The sequence below is a fragment of the Sorex fumeus genome, unplaced genomic scaffold (assembly GCF_029834395.1).
Source record: "Sorex fumeus unplaced genomic scaffold, SorFum_2.1 ptg000063l, whole genome shotgun sequence".
Lineage (NCBI taxonomy): Eukaryota > Metazoa > Chordata > Mammalia > Eulipotyphla > Soricidae > Sorex > Sorex fumeus.
The window spans coordinates 43,789,227-43,809,356 of NW_026606120.1; the positions used below are offsets into that span (position 1 = coordinate 43,789,227).

Below are 20,130 nucleotides of genomic sequence, written 5' to 3' on the forward strand. Positions count from 1 at the left end.
GTGTAGAAGACTTTGGGGGTGCTAGTGAGAGATTTACCATCCTCTCTTTCCTTTGCACAGTGACTTGTGATGTCTGAGAGTACAGACCCTGTCAGTAGGGGTTCCCCATGAGGGCGAAGTAATGCAGCCCCTCACCAGAGAGCCTTACAGAGTGCAACAGAGTAACACTGCTAGATATAGCTAAAGCCACTGAGATTTGGAGGTGGTTTGTTTCCATGCTAGGTTCAGACTCAGAGAGAGAGGGGAGAGAGGAGAGAGAGGGAAGGAGAGGGAAGAGAGAGAGAGCGCGAGCAGGATTTTTTTGTTTTGTTTTGTTTTGTTTGCGTTTTGGGTCACACCCAGCGATGCTCAGGGGTTACTCCTGGCTCTGCACTCAGGAATTACTCCTGACTCCTGGCGGTGCTCAGGGGACCATATGGGATGCTGGGATTCGAACCCGGGTCGGCCACATGCGAGGCAAACACCCTACCCGCTGTGCTATCGCTTCAGCCCCAAGAGCGAGCAGGTTTTAACCCCTGACACCACATATGGTCCCCTGAGTATTGCCAGGTATACAGACCTGACCTCAGAGCCAGGAATTGTCGCTGAGCATGAAGGGCGGGGTGTGGCTCAACTTTCCTCCCCCATAAAAATACAAATAAAACAGTTTATCCTGTTCACTGCAGCCACAATTGATACTGTGCCCAAGAGGTTTCATGTGTGCCCGGCAGGTGGCTGCTGGGTATGGTGAAGTGCAGTAGAGTTCCTGTGAGTTTGAGAAGTGCCTCGAGGGGCATGCTTGGTCTCTGCCCTCAGCCACAATTCCGTGCACACACCACATTTGTGAGAGCGAGAGTTTTTTAGTACAGAGACGCGCACTTGCATGACTCATGACTTATGAAACATTAAGCAAATCTTGCTTTTTTTTCCATTAAAAAAACAATTAGACCCTCCAGCTAATGGCCGGATGCAGCTCAGTAGTCTGCAAAAGTGATTCTTATCCTGACATAATAACAGCAAGAACAATGATCTCTTATGCTGGCCTGAAGCTTTACTGGCTCACATTCACTCCCACTGTAGCACTGTAGTACTGTCCTCCTGTTGTTCATCAAGTTGCTCAAGCGGGCACCAGTAACGTCTCCATTGTGAGACTTGTTGTTACTGTTTTTGGCATATAGAATACGTCATGGATAGCTTGCCAGGCCATGCGGGCGGGAGAGTCTCAGAAGCTTGTCGAGCTCCCTGAGAGGGACAAAGGTATTGAACCCGGGTCGGACGTGTGCAAGGCAAAGGCCGTACCGGCTGTGCTATCGTTCTGCCCTAACCTTTCTAATCCCCAGAAAAGCCCTGCAGAGCAGGCAGGGCCAGTGTCTCGACTATTTGGTGGATAAAGGCAGGCCTAGAGCTTCAGAGATCCACCCAAAGGCAGGCAGCCAGCGCCTGATCTGTCCTGCCACTTTGACTACAGACCTTGACTTCCCACTGCTTCTCCGCTCCCTGTCCCCGCTCTGGCCAAGCTCTGCAGAGCAGAACTCAGCGGTCTGGAGCAGAGTGGATGCCCCATCCCTCCTGCCTCAGACAGTCTGCTCTACCTGATGTCAGTGGGCCCCACGGATGACTTATGTGAAGCAGGGAGGAGAAAGACGGTCACTTTCTCCCAATCCGCCTCTACCACCCAGGACCCAGGATTACTGGGTTCTTGTCTCTCCTTGCAGAAAGGAATTTTAGGAGTAGACAGACAATGAAGGAAACAGATTTTATTTGGAAGCTATGAAGAGAAGGAGGAAGGGAAAGTGAGTGACATGCACAAGAGAGAACGCGGACTTCACCAAGGGTGGAGAGAGAGAGCTTCTACACACATCCCAACATAGATATGAAAGCATGAAAGTACACATCTCAAGAGGGGAGATGTGGGTAAGGCACTTGCCTTGCACATGGCCAACCCGTGTTCCACCCCTGGACCTGCATATGGTCCCCTGAGTCTTGCCGTGAGTGATCCCTGAGCACAGGGCCAGGAGAAAGCACTGAGCATAGCCAGGTGTGGCCCAACAACCAAAACCCAAAAAAGCTCAAGACAAGTTGTCACTGTCTTTGGATGAGTTGTAGACACTTGAGAGCTGAACTGCTCGTCCTGGGGCTGGCACCACCGAGCCTGACACCCCTCGTTCCTCCAGATGTTCCAGGCTGACGGTTCCTGACTTTGGTAATCAGGTCTTTTCAGCACACGGTAATATAGGCAGGTAGGTTAGGGAAGCCCCCTCTCCCCACACACACATCATAGCAGTGAAACTTCTGGAAGTAATAAAATCACCAGTCCTAAGTCTGACCCACCTTGTAGATACATAAAGGAAGACCTGAAAGACCTCCAGCAGCCGACCTTGAGGAGACTGGACCCCTCCCTACAGAAAGGGCCTGAAGGAAATTACTGGAGGACCCTCAATTCTTTCCTTTAATCTGATTAACCCTCAGCTAGCCCAGACCAGAGAAGGATGGACCAACCCTCCAAGAAAGATCCTTAAGGAGCAAAGGTCAAGAAAAGGAGTTTCAAAGACAACCACTCCCAACTCTACCCGCTTAGCAACAGCTCTAGCAAAGGACTCTTATCTAGCTAGAAAGCCCCATGTGGGGGCAGCTTGGGAAAACCCTATAAAAGTCACCTTGAACAAAGGGAGGGCACGCATATGAGTCCACGTGGCCAAGCTCATGTATTGCTTGCATCTCTCTTTTTTTAAATTGCAATGTTTATTTATTTATTTTGCTTTTTGGGTCACACCTAGCGATGCTCAGGGGTTACTCCTGACTCTGCACTCAGGAATTACCCCTGGCGGTGCTTAGGGGACCACATGGGATGCTGGGAATCGAACCTGGGTTGGCCGCATGCAAGGCAAATGCCCTACCTGCTGTGCTATTGCTCCAGCCCTGCATCTCCCTTCTTGAGATGTGCACTTTCATGCTTTCATATCTAATGCTGGGATGTATGTAGGGGCTCTCTCCACTTTTGGAGAAGCCCACATTCTCCCTTGAGCTTGTTACTCTCTCGCTTTCCCTCCCTCCTCACCTTCAAAAACCTCCAAATAAAATCTGTTCTACTTCACTGCTCGTCTACTCCTGAAATTCTTTTCTGCAAGGTGAGACAAGAACCTGGTAACCCGGTAACCTTGGATTTGGTCTGGGACTGACTTTCCTTTCTTGCAAAGAGTAATTTCTCATTTCAACCTGAGTCTGTGGCTCCCTGAGAAATCAGGTAGCACGAACACTGAGTGAATATCAAATGTGGCTTGATGGCCACCTGGTGGGGCTGGGGGGGGGGGCAGGGAGGGCTCGGGCCCATGTGGAGCAGGGGCTCATCGCAGACTCTATCAGTCTTAGTCTTCCCAGTTGGGTCTCCGGGTGGCAGAGGTGGATCGGGGGAAAGTGATTGTCTCTCTCCTCCCCGCCTCACATAAGCCATCCGTGGGGTCCACCGATATCAACAGGAGTCTGCTGGACTTTAGCTATGCTGGGATGTTTAACTTCAAATCTGTGAGGAGCCCAGGTGGATGAAAATAATAAATTGGGCTCTGTTTGCCGGGTCAAGGGCTCAGGTTAAGTTACTGTGCCCCCTGGTGGTGACTGGAACTGTGGCCATGAGTGATACTGTGTGTTCCTGCTCACACTTGGCCCACCCTCTTCTGCTTATGCTGTCAGAGCTGAGCTCGGAGAGGCACCCATCGCAGAAATCATCTTTACAGCACCATCTACTTACAAGGAATGATAATGAGCACAGCACGGAGCAGCCTGTTTCAATATCACATTGATGTCAGCGATGCCCAAAGCTGCAGTCTCGTCCCCCAGCCCCGTTTCTGTAAGGTAAGCTGGAGGAGAAACTGGCTGTGCAGAGAAAGCCAGACCCATCAGTATTTACCCTGCCAGGATAGGGCAGGGGAACCCCCAGTCACCCCAGGGCCATGGAAACCTCCAAAACAAGATACAACACTGGGTAGTCAAGCCGAGTTTGAGAAGCTCCGATGAGGCTCGCAGGTCATGTAGCCTGCTGAGGCTTTACTTTCACTGAGAAATGGGGACAAAGTAGCACTCAGATGGGAGAACATGGGGCTGGAGTGATGATAGCACAGCGGGTAGGGTGTTTGCCTTGCACGTTGCCAACCCAGATTTGATTCCCTGCTTCCCATATGGTCCCCTGAGCACCGCCAGGAGTAATTCTTGAGTGCATGAGCCAGCAGTAGCCCCTGTGCATCGCCAGGTGTGACCCAAAAAGCAACAACAACAACAACAACAACAAAAGATGAGAGAACATATTTAAGGTTGCTATGTCAGAACCTGCTACCTTGTGTGTGCTCCACAAATACCACTTCCATACTGTCATTGTGGTCACATGTACTAGTCGCCACAGGAAGAAACAGGTTGAAATTTCTGTAGCTTAGAGCAGCTGCTTTCAGGAAAATTTGTTAGCTCTGCTGACGGGAAACAGGAGAAATATTTTGTGGACTGGCTGAAGCCTAAGACAGAGACAAATATCGATACAGATAGTATTTTATTTATTAAATCCAAAGTTATAAGATTACGATCACGACCATCCTGTTGTTCATCGATTGCCTCAAGCAGGCCCCAGTAATGTCTCCTTTGTCCTAGCCCTGAGATTTTTTTAAAAAAGTGCCATATTCAAGGTTCTTTCAGGGTCAGGAGAATGAGACCCATCATTGTTACTGGCTTTTGGCATATTGAGTACACCACGGGGAGTTTGCCAGACTCTGCTGTGTGGGCAGAATGCTTTCAGTAGCCTGCCGGGTTCTCCAGAGTAAGAACTAGATAATAAGATGTCACACAGCTGCATTCGCTTCTGGGAGCTGGGTTTTATAGTCTCTGGGTCTTGGACATTGATGGGATTACCTGGTGCTGGGGGAAGTTGGTGGGTGTGACACCTTACCTACTAGAAGATGGGGGATCTGGGTGGAGGAGGCCCAGTCCTGATCCAAGCAGGCTTGGAGATCTCAGCCCCAGGACCCTCATGCCTGTGTTCCTCTGCTGATTCAAGTTATAAGATGGCAATTTTTATACGTTATTATTTTCTTTTGGTTTTGGGGCCAAAACTGGCAATGCTTAGGACTTTCTCCTGGCTCTGTGCAGGGGACATATGGGATTAAACCTGGCTTGGTTGGGGATTGAACCTGGCTTGGTTGGCCATGTGCAAGGTTGTCCTACCTGTTGTACTATTGTTCCAGCCTGAGGACAGCAGCAAGTTTTAGCTAGTGTGACATCTGCTGCTGCTTCTGTTGTAAAGAATATTTGTCAGGCCACAGGGACTGAGGCAGGGGGGCTGTGTGAGGAGGGAGAATTTGAAACGGACATCTGGGTCCAGAGAGAGATTACAGTGGACAGTGCTTGCTTTGCATGTGGCCAACCCAGGTTCAATCTCCGGCATCCTAAGTACTATCAGGAGTGATTCCTGAGTACAGCCAGTAGTAAGCCCTGATCACCACTAGTTGTGGCTCCAAAAATCCCCCAAATAAAAACCCATGCAACAACAATAACAAAAATGTTTTGAAAGCTAGAATCTCAGCATCCACAGGATCCTCACTGGGGTCTGAAAGAGGTTAATGAGGTGAATGGTGCAGGCCCCGAGGGTAGAGGGGGAAGTGGAGGCAGGTTCTATGAGCCTGTTAAGGTCTGAGCTGCCTTTTTTTCTCCTCTATTGAATTCTTCTATTGAAACCCAGGACCTCACATATATCCTAAGTTAAGGTCTGTATCATTGAGCCCTAACCCCAAATCTAAGCTTTTTTTTTCTTTTTGAGTCACACCTGGCGATGCACAGGGGTTACTCCTGGCTCTGCACTCAGGAGTTACTCATGGCGGTGCTTGGGGGACCATATGGGATGCTGGGAATCGAACCCGAGTCGGCCGCGTGCAAGGCAAATGCCCTACCCGCTGTGCTATCTCTCCAGCCCCAAATCTAAGCTGCTTAAACTGGGGGTGGCAACCCCAAATTGGGGACATGTAACTAAATATGGGGTTGAGAATTTGTTTTTCTTTTTGGGTCACACCCTGCGATGTGCAGGGTTTATTCCTGGCTCTGCACTCAGGAATCGCTCCTGGCAGTGCTCGGGGGACCATACGGGATGCTGGAAATCGAAACTTGGTCGGCAGCATGCAAGGCAAACGCCCTACTCACTGTGCTATCACTCCAGCGAGAAAAATTTGATACATTTTTGACTTACTGGTAAATACTTGAGTTGTAAAATCTATTTGATGTTCCTGGGTTTGCATAAAAATTTCCCATGAGAAATGGCATCAGTCATGAATGCAAAAAAGTAGAAAAAGCCGTGGCCTAGGTAATGGGGAACTGGAGCTGTGAACTTGGGGTCCAGGCCAAGATTATACCTCATTTGGTACCTGATCACGGATGGTGTCTGGGATTGTGATTTGGGAGGCGGTGGGCTTTTGGCAGGTGCTGAACTTTTCAGGGGCCATCCGTGGCTGCCAACTGCAAGGAAGTCTGGCTCTGAGCCTCAGAAATTTAGACCAGAAAGCAATGACAGTGGTGAAGGTGCGGATGACAGAATCAGCTACTCTGGTGACTAGAAGGAAGTGGATCTCTTCATAGGCAGAGACGAAGAGGGGATGATCTGAGGGTGCTAGGAGGAAGGACGGTGTGCCTTTCGCTTTGAGGTTCAGGGAAGCAGGGAAGGAGTTCATGGAGAGGGGGCTGTACTGGACACCTGAGTTGGCTTGGAAATATCAGATGGATCCTAGAAGGGGTGAGAGTTACTGAGAGGGGCAGGTGGAGGTCAGGCCCACAGCCTGGTCCTGGGGAGCCCCTTTATGTAGGGGAGGCCTGGGGGGAGAGGCAGTGTGGGAAGGAGCTATCAGAGGAGATGCGTTAGGATTCTTCCTACAGTGCATTGAAGGCTCTTGCAGTGCTACCAGCACCCGATGGTTCTTTTGACTCAAGGTACTACGTGTTGCTTGCTGGAAGCAGAAAGCACCTGGAAGGGAGGCTACGGGTGCGGAGGAGCAGCCCTCCCCTTTTCTGGATGTTGCTCCTGGTCCAGCTCCTTCTCTCCATGTCTTTCTCAGAGATTTCCTGCCTCTGTCTGAGCACTGCCCTCAGTGAGAGTGGGGCTGGTCCAGGCCTGTGTGAGTGAAGGGCTGTCCCTGGGCTGGTGGCTGCAGGTCACAGACTTCAGACCCAGATGCTCTCTAAGGCAGCCTTAGCCCACAGGGTTGGAAGGGGCCTGTTAGTGGAGAAATTACTACTGCTGAGTTAAAAAATATAGAGCAAACAGATTGCTGCATAATGAAGAAGAAAGCATTCCATAAGCCAGCAATCCCATTCGGGGTAGGTATCCAAGGGAATTGAAAGCAGGAACTCCTTTGTGTACCCAGGTTTATTGCAGCAATATTTGTAGTGGCCCAAAGCTGGAAGCCGTGGAAGTATCTTTCAGTGGATAAATGGAGAAGGAGAATGTGGTGCGTGTGTGCAATGTGATAGTATTTGCATTCGAAAGGAGGATTCTGACATATGCTACAGGGTGGATGAGTTGGAAGACACGAGGCTGTGTATTGACCCTGTAGGATTACACTAATATCATGTTCTGAGAATAGTCAAATTCAGAGAGACAAAAGAAGATTGAGATTGGAGATTTTGTGTTTAATGGACACAGAGGTTCACACCTGCACAATGGAAAGCGTTCTGGCAGTGGATGGTAGTACTGGGTGCACAGGCTTGTGAATGGACTTGATGCTCTTGAACCTGGCACTTAAATAATGGTTCAAGCAATAAAGTTTAAGTTATAAGTTTTATATCTCTGTAACAAAATTGAAGAATAATTTCAAATTGCACATGAATGAAAACTAAAATGGCACATATAAAATGGCACATGTATAAAAAGTTGTCCTGGGACCAGAGCAGCAGTGCAGCAAGGCACTTACCTTGCATGTGGCCAACCCAGATTCGATTCCTGGTACCCTATATGGTTCCCCAAACCCTCTAGGAGTGATTCCTGAGCTGAGTCATGAGTAAACCCTAAGGGGCTAGAGTGACAGTACAGCGGGTAGGGTGTTTGTCTTGCACGCGGCCAATCTGGGTTTGATCCCCAGCATCCCATATGGTCCCCCAGCACCACCAGGAGTAATTCCTGAGTACAGAGCCAGGAGTAACCCCCGAGTTTCACTGGGTGTGACCCAAAAAGCAAAAAAAAAAAAAAAGAGTAAACCCTAAGCATAGCTGGGTGTGGCCCCAAACCTTTTCCTCTTCAAACAAAATAAAATAAAATGCTGCTCAAAGACCCGGGAGGGCTCAGTGGTGGAGCACTTGCCTTGCTAGCATGAGACTGTGACTTCAACCCCCCACACCCCACCACATGTCAAATGTGATTCCCATGGCCACATGGGCTCTCTTGTTTGGGATCCCCATCACCACGATGACACGTGTGTCCTCTCCAAATGAGCAGGTACCACAGCCAAGTGTGTGACCTCTGATCATAGCAATAGTGACCCCACCATGAAAGGGAGAGTGAGAGATAGGGAGAGAGGAGGAGTGTAGGGGAGGGAATGGGAAGGGAATGGGAAGGGAATGGGAAGGGAATGGGAAGGGAAGGGAAGGGAAGGGAAGGGAAGGGAAGGGAAGGGAAGGGAAGGGAAGGGAAGGGAAGGGAAGGAAACAAGCCGAGCAAGCAGGGGTGTGGTGTGGCAGGATGGGATGGGCCTGACTTCCTTGCCACACCAGGCCTGACCCTGCCTTCCTCTCATTCCTCGGTGTCCTTTTCCACATCCATGACTGACAGTCTCTGTCTCACTGCCCGGCCTGCTCGTATGGCCGGAAGAGTGGGTCTGTGAACTGCTGAGTCCGTGCCTGACCTGGGGGTCGGAGCTTGTCAGTGGTACCAGGCAGGGCTCTGATCGGCTTTCCTGGCTTGGGGCTGCTGTCTGCTCTGGGGCCTGTTGGAGTTTTGGGGGGTTCTCGTGGGTGGCTCTGGAGTGGATCCTGTGGGGCCGTTGGGGCTGCAGCCTGAATGCGTATCCACAAACACCTGGCAGCTTTTCTTAGCCAAGTGTTCTGGGGGGTGGGGTGGATTAGGCCTTGTGAAAAAGTAGGTTTTTCTCCTGTGCATTAGGCTCAAGGCAGTAGAGGGAAGGAAACGGCCGCTTATAATTTTCTGTGTTCTGATTCCATGAGGAACCCCAGTTTGAGAAAGGCTGGGATTGGCAGAAATCTCTTGGCCCAGTCCCAGCCCCCTACCCACCCCCCCCAGTTTTGGGCACACCAGGAAGGCGAGGTCCAAGAGAACTGGTTCTCGAGGCTGCACAGAACTGGTGACCACGCCAGTCCCAAGAAGCCAGAGCAGAGCTGAGTGAGGGGGTGACCTGTGATTCCAGAGTCTTCTGCATTTGGAAAGCCGCGGTTTCAGGGCACTGGGGTTTGCCTCTCTGGTTGTGGAAGTGCTTTTCGTTGAGTGACTTCTCCAGCCCGCCCTGTCTCTGGGGTGGTGGGTTTGGGAGGTCTGAGAGGCACGCTCCTACTCACAGAGATGAGGTACCAGAGTGGGCTGGCTGTGGGCTGTGTCTGGCTAAGTGCCTTGTGGCCCTGGCACGGGTGGAGGAGGGGCAGTTGGCTAAGTGGTTTCTGAAAAAGGGCAAAAATGATGGGAAAAGCTTTGGGATCCTTTGGGAATCAGAGCCGCAGCGTTAGCAGCTGCTTCCTTTGCTGAAGGCATTTTCCTTCAGTGCTGCTATGCCCACAGCCCTGCCCTGACGCTGCCCAGTGGCCGGCCAGGAGGGGCCGAGGACCCTCACGGAGCCTGGGGTCCCTCTTCTCCCTGCACCAGCCCAACTCTGCCTTCAAGTCCAACAGCTTTCAAGTGCACAGGCTCCTGCTGGGTCTGGGGTTTGTCCCTGCTGCTTGCTGGTGAGTTCGCTTTTATTTCCGGGTGGCCAGAGCAGACGAGCTTTTAGAATGGCAGAGTGAACCGGTCAAGCTAGGGTCCAGCTTCATTCCGGAGGTGGCGATTCAACTCACCTCTCAGACCCTCAGTTATCCCATCAGAAAACTGGGAGTATGGAGAGCAGTGTCTGCCTCACCGTTCTGGGGAAGCGCCACACCTGGCTGATGGGACCCACTTGGGAGGTGATGGTGGAGGCTGCTCTTACTGGTGATAATGCCTTGCACAGAGTTGGTCTGGGGTGAAGAGGCTGTGACTGCTATGGAGGATGGAGCATGTTGGTCTCTGGAGTAAAGGAGCAGTGGGTTGGGGCAGGAGTGCTCAGTTCTTGTCCGCACTCCATTCTCCGTGGAGTTCAAGTGGCTTTTTCATTCCTAGGCGGGGAGCCTCCCAGCTTTTTACTGCTGCTAGGGTATGAGAATGATCAGGGCTGGGTCAGGCAACAAGGCTGGTTACTTTGGACAGAGTGGGACAGGGTGTTTCGCCTGTGTGTTGGGGTGAAGATGTGCCTTCTCTAAGGGCATGGGCAGTGTCTCTTCTGACTCTGGGGTTGAATGGGACCCATGGGTCAAACCAGGTCATTGCTGGACAGAGTCATTTCCTCAAGACTGTCCTTCTCCCTAGATTGATGAGCTTATGTCTCTTGGATAAGCCAAAATCACTGTCTCCATCAGATACCCAACCATGGATTGCCCAGCACTGCCAAATGTTCCCCTGTGGCAGTTGCATTGCTCTCAGACTCACACACTGGGCATAGCCCAGGTCTGGCAGAGATGAACTAACTATGCTGCTCTGCCAACCCCACCTTCCCAGGACTTTCACCTTTGAAAGTTGGGTTTCAGTAGAGTTAGGTGCAGGGCATGCAGTACGGATTAGGGTTTTTTTTGGGGGGGGTCATACCTGGCAATACACAGGGGTTACTCATGGCTCTGCACTCAGGAATTACTCCTGGTGGTGCTCAGGGGACCATGTGGGATGCTGGGAATCGAACCCAGATCAGCTGCATGCAAGGCAAAAGCCCTATCTGCTGTGCTATTGCTCCAGCCCCGGATTAGGATTTGTTGATTGAATGTATGAAGATACTGTGTGGGCTGTTTCATCCTGACTGGGTTACGTCAAATCTGACCAAAGAGCAGGAGGCAAGGCTGCCAAGAAAGAATACCACTGATGATTTCTGATACATCAGTGCCCTCTTGTTGGGCTAAGAACAGGTCTTATTTTTATGGTGGATTTTGAGCTTCCTAGTATGCTTGTTTCGGGAGTGTCTTATAGGACTGGAGCTTCTAGCTTCTGTTTTCCATTTTATAAAATTAATGATCTTTGCAGCGCCAAGGATTGGATCCAGGGCCTTACATGTGCAAAGCAAATGTTCTACTACTGAGTCGTCACACTGCCTTGTCTCCCAGAGCTGGGGCTTCTGATCAGAAAAAGATTGCCCCCACCTGCCAAGCCCAAGAGCTAGGAAGGCCCAGTCTGAGGCTGGTGTGAGGCCTGGTGTTGATTTCACTGAGAAGTGCTGAGCCTTTAGAGAGATGGCTGACTACTGGGGGTGCAATGGAACAGGACGCCTGAGAGCCAGCCCAGGGACCACTTCTGAGCAACCTGTGGCTTTGCATGTAGCCAACCTGGAATTGATCCCCAGCATCCCATATGGTACCCCAAGCACTGCCAGAAGTGATCCTAAGTGTAGAGCCAGGAGTAATCCCCGGGCATCACCTGGTGTGGTCCCCAAACAAATAAAAAAAAAATCTTGTGGCCTCTGCAAGCCATGTCATTGCTCATTGTCTCCTTCCTGATTATGAAAACGAAAGGAGTGAATGCTTGAAAGGCCTTTGCACAGCACAGATTCTAATAGGTCAATGAATTGTGCCCTTCGCAACCTCCTTTCAAATGCCCACAGGCTTCCCAGGCTAGGAACAGTCCTGCACAGGAAGTCCTCATCCCAGTGCAGACCACTCTAGTGGCCAGACTACTTCTGATGCTCCTTATGGCGTTCTAGTGTCCATGCCATGATGCCCGCAAGTCTGCTCCTTGGCACTGGAGGCTGACAGTCATCATCTTCTTTAGCATTTGCCACCTCCTGAAGCCTCAGCCCCAGCCAACACCTGATTTCTGTCTCGGGTGGGTTTTGGGCCCTCTCTGTGTCCCCAGCATGGCACTGGGCCCTTAGTGGACCCAGTGGATAGGTGTTGGTTGATGGGATGAGTGGGTGGGGAGTGTCTAGGTTTCCAGAAAGACTTCACACTGATAGACACAGCAGAGCTAGACTCAGGCTTATGAAAACAGAAGAGGAAGGGAGCTGGAAGGCTGATGGTTGGTTTCTCAGTCCTGTTCACAGGGCCAGGAGCGTTGGGGCTGCCTCATCTATGTTCCAGGGATCTGGGGCATATTGTACCCTGGCCATGTGCTCTGAGTGTTCACTGCTTGACCTTTCTCACGAAACAGATGTGCCTTGAAAGAAAGGCCTCCAGCACTACGGAAGGCTGTTTTCTGGAAGTCAGCCAGGGCTAGAACATTAATGTCCTCAATTTCCTTCAGAAATAGGAATGAGGAGGGTCTGTATCTGATTTCTCTCATTCCTCACAAAATAATTAGCATTTTTTGATAGATCAAATTGTATTGATTTAAGATTGGTTTGCAATACTTTGTGGATTTCAGGAGTCCAGCTTTAGAGCCCTATCTGTGTGTTTGTTCTTGCTGCACCCTCCACCAATGTTCTAATGCTCAATGTTCAATTGATCTCCCGTGTTCATCCCTTTCACCTGCAACTCTCTTCTCTCATGACCTCCACATTTTTCTTGACATCTGAGCATGATTTGTTATGGGGGGGTTGACTTCATTTATAGTCTACATATAAGTAAAACCACCTGATGCTTTCACAGTCTGACTTAGTTCTCTGAGCACAACCACTTCATGTTCTATCCCTGTTGTTGAATAAAGCATGATTTAACCTTTCAACAATTCAAGTACCATTCCACAAAGGATATATATCACAGTGTCCTTGTCTAGTCATTTGGTGAAGGGCATTCCATGTCTTGGCTGGTTGTAAATAATGCAGCTATGAACATAGAGGTGCAAACATCTTTTTAAAAAAGCTAGTATTTTCCTATTCTTCAGTTAATACCTAGGAGAGGTATTTGCTGAATCATATGGTGTGCTCAGGGGTTACTCCTGACCCTGCATTGAGGAATTACCCCTGGCAGATCTTGGAGGGGACCATATGGGATGCTGGGGATTGAATCCAGGTCAGCTGTGCGCAAGGCAAACTGCCTACTCGCTGTACTATCTCTCTGGCTTTAGGATCATATGGCATTTCTCTGCTAGTTTTTTTCAAACAATCTCCATACTGTTTTTCATAGAGCTCCATATATCTACATTTCCACCAGTAATGTCCAGGACCTCTATCCCTCCACACCCAGTTCATTCTCTTAGGTGTGAGGTGGTATCTCTGGTGGCTTTGACTGGCATTTCCCTAATAATAAGAGATGGCAAATATTTGTTAGTGTGCCTTATCCCCTTCTTTGGAAAAATTTGCCTGTTGAGATCTTCTGCCTATTTTTGGACAGTGTTATTTGTTTTTGTTGTTGACTTGTAGGAGTTTGTTGTATATTCTTTTGTTTTGTATTGTTTTTGGGTCACACTTGGTGATGCTCATTGGTTACTTTTGACCCTGCACTCAAATTACTCCTGGTGGTGCTTGGGGACCATACAGGCTGTCGGCATTGAACCTAGGTTGGCTGCATATAAGGTAAGCTCTCTACCTGCTATATACTATCTCTCTAGCTCCACAGTTCTTTATATATTCTTGACATTACCCCCTTCTCAGGCAAATGATGTGCAAATATCCTATACCTGACAGTCACTTGCCTCTTCAGATGGGAGATGGGTGGGGTTATTTTACTATAAAAAGAAAACATACTTTAATCCATAAAGAGATGAATCAGACTTGGATCCAGGAGGAAGGAATAGCACATGAAGGAAAGAGAGAGAGAGAGAGAGAGAGAGAGAGAGAGAGAGAGAGAGAGAGAGAGAGAGAGAGAAGAGAGAGAAAAAAGAAAGAGAGGAAAGAGTTTAGCCTTGTACAATGTACACTGTGCTCTGATGGCATCAGGGATGGGGGTGGGGAACGTTAATTGGGGCCACTCCGAGAGTTAGGGTCATGGGAAGATTTGTGGAAGAGGGACATGTGAGAGGTGGTAGGATTTGGGTTAGAGCAGAAGGAAGAAAGGCACCCCAGGTGGAGATCATAAGGAGGCAATAGCCCCTGAAGTGTGGGACAGATGGATACTTCCCCACATATGGTGGGAAGGGTAGGAGGTGAGATTAGGAAGGGAGTGGAAATAGTATCAACACCAGATTGCTAGCGCTAGCTTCCTCCTATCTCCCCATGTGCTGGCCACGAAGGTCTAGCAGCCCCAAATCACTTCAAAATTTAAGAGATGCTTGGAATATACTAATTCCACAAAACCATAAAGATATGTAAAATGTCACAAAACTGAAAAATGTGCAAAAGAAAAAAAGAAATATCCTCTTAGCTCTAGTGGTTGCAGCAGTCAGGTTGAAGGCAAAGGCCTCTGGCTTATGGCTGACAAGGAATTCCTGGTTCACAGTTGGCCTGGGAAGTGTGGGCTGTAAGCGAGCTGGTCTCTGCCAGCCATCCTGCTGAGGGTGTTCACTGCTGGCTCTTGGGGCTGAGCTGTTCTCTGGGTTCCTTCCTGCGTGCATAACCAACAACTGCCACTCCCACTGTTTCTCTTGTTCTCATTTCAAGAAGGGCTTTCATTCCACTCTGCAAATGAAATTACTTAGGTCCATGAAAAGAAGCAATCAGGGGCCAGAGTGATAGCACAGCAGGTAGGGCACTTGCTTTGCATGCAACTCACCGGGGGGATGGATCTCCAGAATTCCATATGGTCCCCTGAGCACTGCCAGGAATGATTCCTGAGTACCTAAGGAACCTCTGAGCATTGCCAAGTGTGTCTCCACTCCCCCCACCTCTCCCCAACCAAGAAACAAAAGAAAGAAAGAAAGAAAGAAAGGAAGGAAGAAAGAGAAAAAAGAAATAAAGGGAAAGAAAGAAAGGATGGAAGGAAGGAAGGAAGGAAAGAAGGAAGAAAGGATGGAAGCAATCCATTTGAATCTCTTGAAATCAGACTACTGCCCCTGCCTGGAGGTTGATGCCCAGAGGGGCTGCTAAACCTGTTAACTTCCGGGATCTCTTGTTTGTTTTTTGAATTTGTGACTGTGGGTCACACCCAGCAGTGCTCAGGGCTTACTCCTGGCACTGTGCTCAGGGATCACTCCTGGCGGTGCTTGGAGGACCATGTGTGATGCAAGGATCGAACAAGGGTGGCATGTGCAAGGCAAATGCCTTAATCCTGCTCTATCTCTCCAGTTTCCTGGGTCTCTTGGGTTGAAGGAACAGCGCCTCTAAAAAGTTCTATTCTGGAGAGCTAGGGGAAGCAGCAGTAGATGCTCTGAGGTGTCTTGTTTACAGGGCTCTTTGCCTGAGAACAGACAGGGGTTCAGGTCAAGCAGGGTTCTAACTGGGAATGAACCTCATCTTCGTGGCTACCTGCAGGCTGTCTCTTGGGCCATCGAGGGTCTTGCAAGGATGAAGAAATGGGAGAGTTCAGACTTTGAAGAATCTGAGGACCAGCCCCAAGAGGACTCCTGCCCAGACTCTATGGATGGAGACCCCAACTCCAGGCCAGCTACAAACAATCCCCACATCTTCCCCAAGAACCAGAGCCAGCGATTTGGGAAATGTGACTGGGAGGGGGCTTCTGCCATGGACTGTTCACCTGAAGAAGGCAAGTTGGCATCCTGCCCGACCATAAGAATCAGTCCTGCTATCATCATCCAGAGGTCTACAGATGGCCCCACCTACTCCAGGTAAGCATGTCTGGAGCTGGACTGCTATCTCTAGTTCAGTTGGTTAAGATTCCAGCCACGGCAATCCCTGTGGTGCCTGACAGTCCTGAAGCCCAGGAGCCAGAGAGCATCTGAGTCGGCTGGTCTAGTCCTTTGAGCATCTCCCTGTCCTCAGGAGCCTTTTATTTAGCAGAGGCTATCCAGTGCTCAGACTGTGTCTGCTCCCAGCTGCTGTTTCTGCAGTCCCAGGGCCTGAGATAGGTCCTGAGTCAAGAGCAGGCTGGGTAACAGAGGAAATGGTGGTGGCAAGGGGTCCCCATAAAGGGTGGGGCCATAATGGTGGTACATTCACCATCCTGTTACATCAGATGCCCAGATGCTCAGCTGGATGGAGAGGTAACTTTTGCATCCTGCTTTTTCTTTCTTTCTTTCTTTTTTTTTTTTTGCTTTGCCTTGAGGTTTACACTCACTGATGAGTTCTGAAGACCTGGGGGCTGGTGGGAAGAGCAGAGTGTGAGATGAAGGTGTTTTCTGGCCCACAGGCTGCTGCCCCAGAATTCGATCCACGCGGGGACCAAGAACTTCCAGCTCTATGATCGCAGGAAGATCTTTGAAGCGGTGGCCCAGAATAACTGTGAGGAGCTGGAGAACCTGCTGCTCTTCCTGCAGAGGAGCAAGAAGCACCTCATGGACAGCGAGTTCAAAGGTGGCCTCGAGAGAGTGGCTCCCTGGGATGGCTGGGCTCTGGCACCGGCTCTGACCCCTTTTATGTTGCAGACCCGGAGACGGGGAAGACCTGTCTGCTGAAAGCCATGCTAAACCTGCACGATGGGCAGAACGACACCATCCCCCTGCTCCTGGAGATCGCCCGGCAGACCAACAGTCTGAAGGAGTTTGTCAACGCCAGCTACACGGATAGCTACTACAGGGGTGAGGGGGCGGCTTGCCAGGGCCCACCACCAGGAGGACACTGGCGCCTCTGGGTGAAGCCCCTGGTCCCAGGGTCTAGCCACCCCCTGCTGGCTCAGTTTCCCCTGGGTCCACCCTCTGCTGCCATGGTGTCCTTTACCCCTTAAAGTCTGGGCTCTTTCTCTGCTCTTGCCTTTGGGTGAGTTTGATCCCTTCAAGTTCTCAGTTTGTTCCCAGGGGTGTCTGGACCTGCCAGGCTTCCTTTGAGAATCCTGACTTGGCCTCCTGGGGGATGATCTAGCACCTTCCATGTGGGACCCCCGCGGGCCTGGGAGCACCAGGCCCACAACATGCATCCCCACAGGCCAGACGGCGCTGCACATTGCCATCGAACGGCGGAACATGGCTCTGGTGACACTCCTGGTGGAGAACGGGGCAGATGTCCAGGCTGCAGCCAACGGTGACTTCTTCAAGCAAACCAAAGGGCGACCTGGCTTCTATTTTGGTAGGAGACAATGTGGAGGCAGTCCCTCAGCCTTTCTTTGTTTCTTTGGGGATCACACCTGGTGGTGCTCCGGGTTACGGCTGGGGCGGCTCTCGGCAGTGCTGAGGGACCATGTTGGCCTGGAGATGGAACCGGGGCCTCCAGCCCTTCGAATCATCCCTCAGGCCTCCTGTGCAGCTCTTCGATGAGTCTGAAGGTGGCAGTGTGGGACAGAGACAGAAGGAGCTGGTGGGGGTGGGTGGGTGATCTGCACAGTTGCTGCCTGAGGCCCACCCTATGCCGCAGGTGAGCTGCCTCTCTCCCTGGCTGCATGCACCAACCAGCTGGGCATCGTGAAGTTCCTGCTGCAGAACTCCTGGCAGCGGGCAGACATCAGTGCCAAGGACTCTGTGGGCAACACAGTGCTGCACGCGCTGGTGGAGGTGGCTGACAACACGGCCGACAACACCAAGTTTGTGACGAGCATGTACAACGAGATCTTGATCCTGGGGGCCAAGCTCCACCCTACGCTGAAGCTGGAGGAGCTCACCAACAAGAAGGGGCTGACGCCGCTGTCTCTGGCTGCCAGGAGCGGGAAGATTGGGGTATGAGGGGGCTTCGGGGTCTAGGGAGGCTCCAAGGCTCCCAAAGGGGAGAGTTTTGTTTGCCTTGAAAATCTTTTAGTTTAATCTTATCAAAATATTTTTTTCTGGTTCATATGTTTTGGGTCACACCCAATGGTGTTCAGGGGTTACTCTTGGCTCTGCACTTAGGAATTACTCCTGGTGGGCTCAGGGGACCGTATGGGATGCTGGGGATGAACCCAGGTTGGCCACGTACAAAGCCAGTGTCCTACCCACGGTCTTAGCTCTATGGCCCCTGTTTTTTAAAAAAATTCGTAAGACACTGTGATTACAAAGTTATTCATAAGTGAGTTTCAGGCATACAGAGTTTCTACACCTATCCCTTCATTAGAGTCTGCTTTCATCGCCAATGTCCACAGTTTCCTTCCCCCCACCCCCCTGTCTGCCTCTACGACAGAGATTTTCTTTTAGAACTTTTTTAAATTGAATCACTATGAGATAGATGCTTACAAAGCTGTTCGTGATTGGATTTTAGTCATACAGTATTCCAGCACCCATCCCCTCCACCAGGGTACATTTCCCAGCGCCAGTGCCCCAGGTTCCCTCCCATCACCCCCCAACCTCCACCCACTGCCTGCCTCTATGGCAGACACTTCTCTCTTTCTCTCTCTCTCTCTCTCTCTCTCTCTCTCTCTGACAGACACTTATTATTAGTGAAACACCATGAGGTACAATTTTTTGTGCTTGGGTTTCAATTATACAATGATCAAGTACACCCATCCCTCCACCAGTGCCCATTTTCCACCACCCTGGATCCCAGTATCCCTCCCACACCCATCCCCCCATCCCACCCTGCCTCTGTGGCAGGGCATTCCCTTTTGTTCTCTCTCCTTTTGGGTGTTGTGGGACAGACACTTTTTAAATTAAAAGAATTTGGGGGGGTTTATAGTACTATTAAAATGGTTTCTCATGGACACAATTCAAACACCACACTTAACAAATATTTAGGCACTGTCGTTTATGGTTCTGTTACTGATAGGATTCATAGCACATTCAAGCTCCACACCCTGCCCAGAATGACCATCTCCCTCACCATTGTCACAGTGTATCCTTCCTTGTCCCAGCCCTTCCCCTGTGGTCTGCTTTCTACTGAGGGGAGAGTCTGGGTAGGGCCAGCTCACGCCCAAACACAGCCCGTGGCTGATGTCCAGCCACAGAAGGTTTCTGGTGGGTGAGGCAGTGGGAAATGGAGGGCCGGAGATGTCTTCTTCCGAGGGGGGGGGGGATTTTGAAAGCTTGTGTCTGTTCCTACTGAACCTCTGAGGATGAGGAGCCTGGGACTTTTGTTTGCTTTTTTCTTGGATTTCCTTTTTCATTTTCGTCTGACTTGAGGTTTTCTAGAATAAATCACTGCAGTCCCTTACCACGAGGATGGGGAGCAGGGGCACGGGGATGATCTATCAGGGATCTGATGGGGGTGTAGCTGGGGTTTGAGGAAGTGAGCAGCTAGATCCGAATGCACCTGCGTGGGGTGGGCCCCCTGGATACCTGGGTGGGCTTTCTCCTGGTCTGGGAAGCAGAGGTATTCCCTGAGCCGAGGTGTTGGGAGGGGGGTGGTGTTTGCTGGGTGAGTACTAAGCCTGTGACTGGGCTCAGGACTGACCTCCACCCCCACCCCGGGCAGGTTCTGGCTTACATTCTGCAGAGGGAGATCCGGGAGCCAGAGTGTAGGCACCTGTCCAGGAAGTTTACCGAGTGGGCCTACGGGCCTGTCCATTCCTCGCTCTACGACCTGTCCTGTATTGACACTTGTGAGAACAACTCGGTGTTGGAGGTGATTGCCTACAGCAGCAGCGACACACCTGTGAGTACGCTGGGCTCAGGAGGGTTCCTGTTCCTCTGTACCCCAGTGCCCCCACCCCCTATCCTTTTAAAAAAATTTCAAATTTATTTGTTTTTATTGAATCACCGTGAGACCCACAGTTACAAAGTGGTTCATGGTTGGGTTTCAGTCATACAATGCTCCAACACCCATTCCCCCACCAGTGTCCCTTTCCCACCACCAATGTGCCTCGTTTCCCTACTGCTACTGCCACCCCCGTCCCCTCAGACTGCCTCTGTGGCAGGCACTTTTCTTCTCTCTCTCTCTCTCTCTCTCTCTCTCTCTCTCTCTCTCTCCTCTCCCCCCTTTTGGGCATTATGGTTTGCAATATATGTACAGACAGGTTATCATGTTTGTTCCTTTACCTCTTTTCAGCAACAGTTCTTATCCAGAGTGATCATTTCCAACTTTCCAACTATCTTTGTCAGAGTGTCTGTCCTTTTGTCAATGAAAACTTGCTGCCTGGCGCTGAGGCCTG

At 50.5% G+C, this 20,130-nt stretch overlaps 1 protein-coding gene across 1 annotated transcript in view; it reads left to right on the forward strand.

The window, feature by feature from the left end:
* Positions 1 to 15,533: 15,533 nt before the first annotated feature.
* TRPV1 (transient receptor potential cation channel subfamily V member 1) overlaps positions 15,534 to 20,130 on the forward strand; it is a 36,997-nt gene continuing 32,400 nt past the window's right edge. The window contains exons 1-6 of the mRNA XM_056127724.1: positions 15,534 to 15,814; positions 16,336 to 16,499; positions 16,571 to 16,723; positions 17,067 to 17,207; positions 17,493 to 17,791; positions 19,455 to 19,634. Of these exons, the coding sequence (XP_055983699.1) occupies positions 15,534 to 15,814; positions 16,336 to 16,499; positions 16,571 to 16,723; positions 17,067 to 17,207; positions 17,493 to 17,791; positions 19,455 to 19,634 (1,218 nt within the window). The remainder of the gene's footprint in view (positions 15,815 to 16,335; positions 16,500 to 16,570; positions 16,724 to 17,066; positions 17,208 to 17,492; positions 17,792 to 19,454; positions 19,635 to 20,130) is intronic.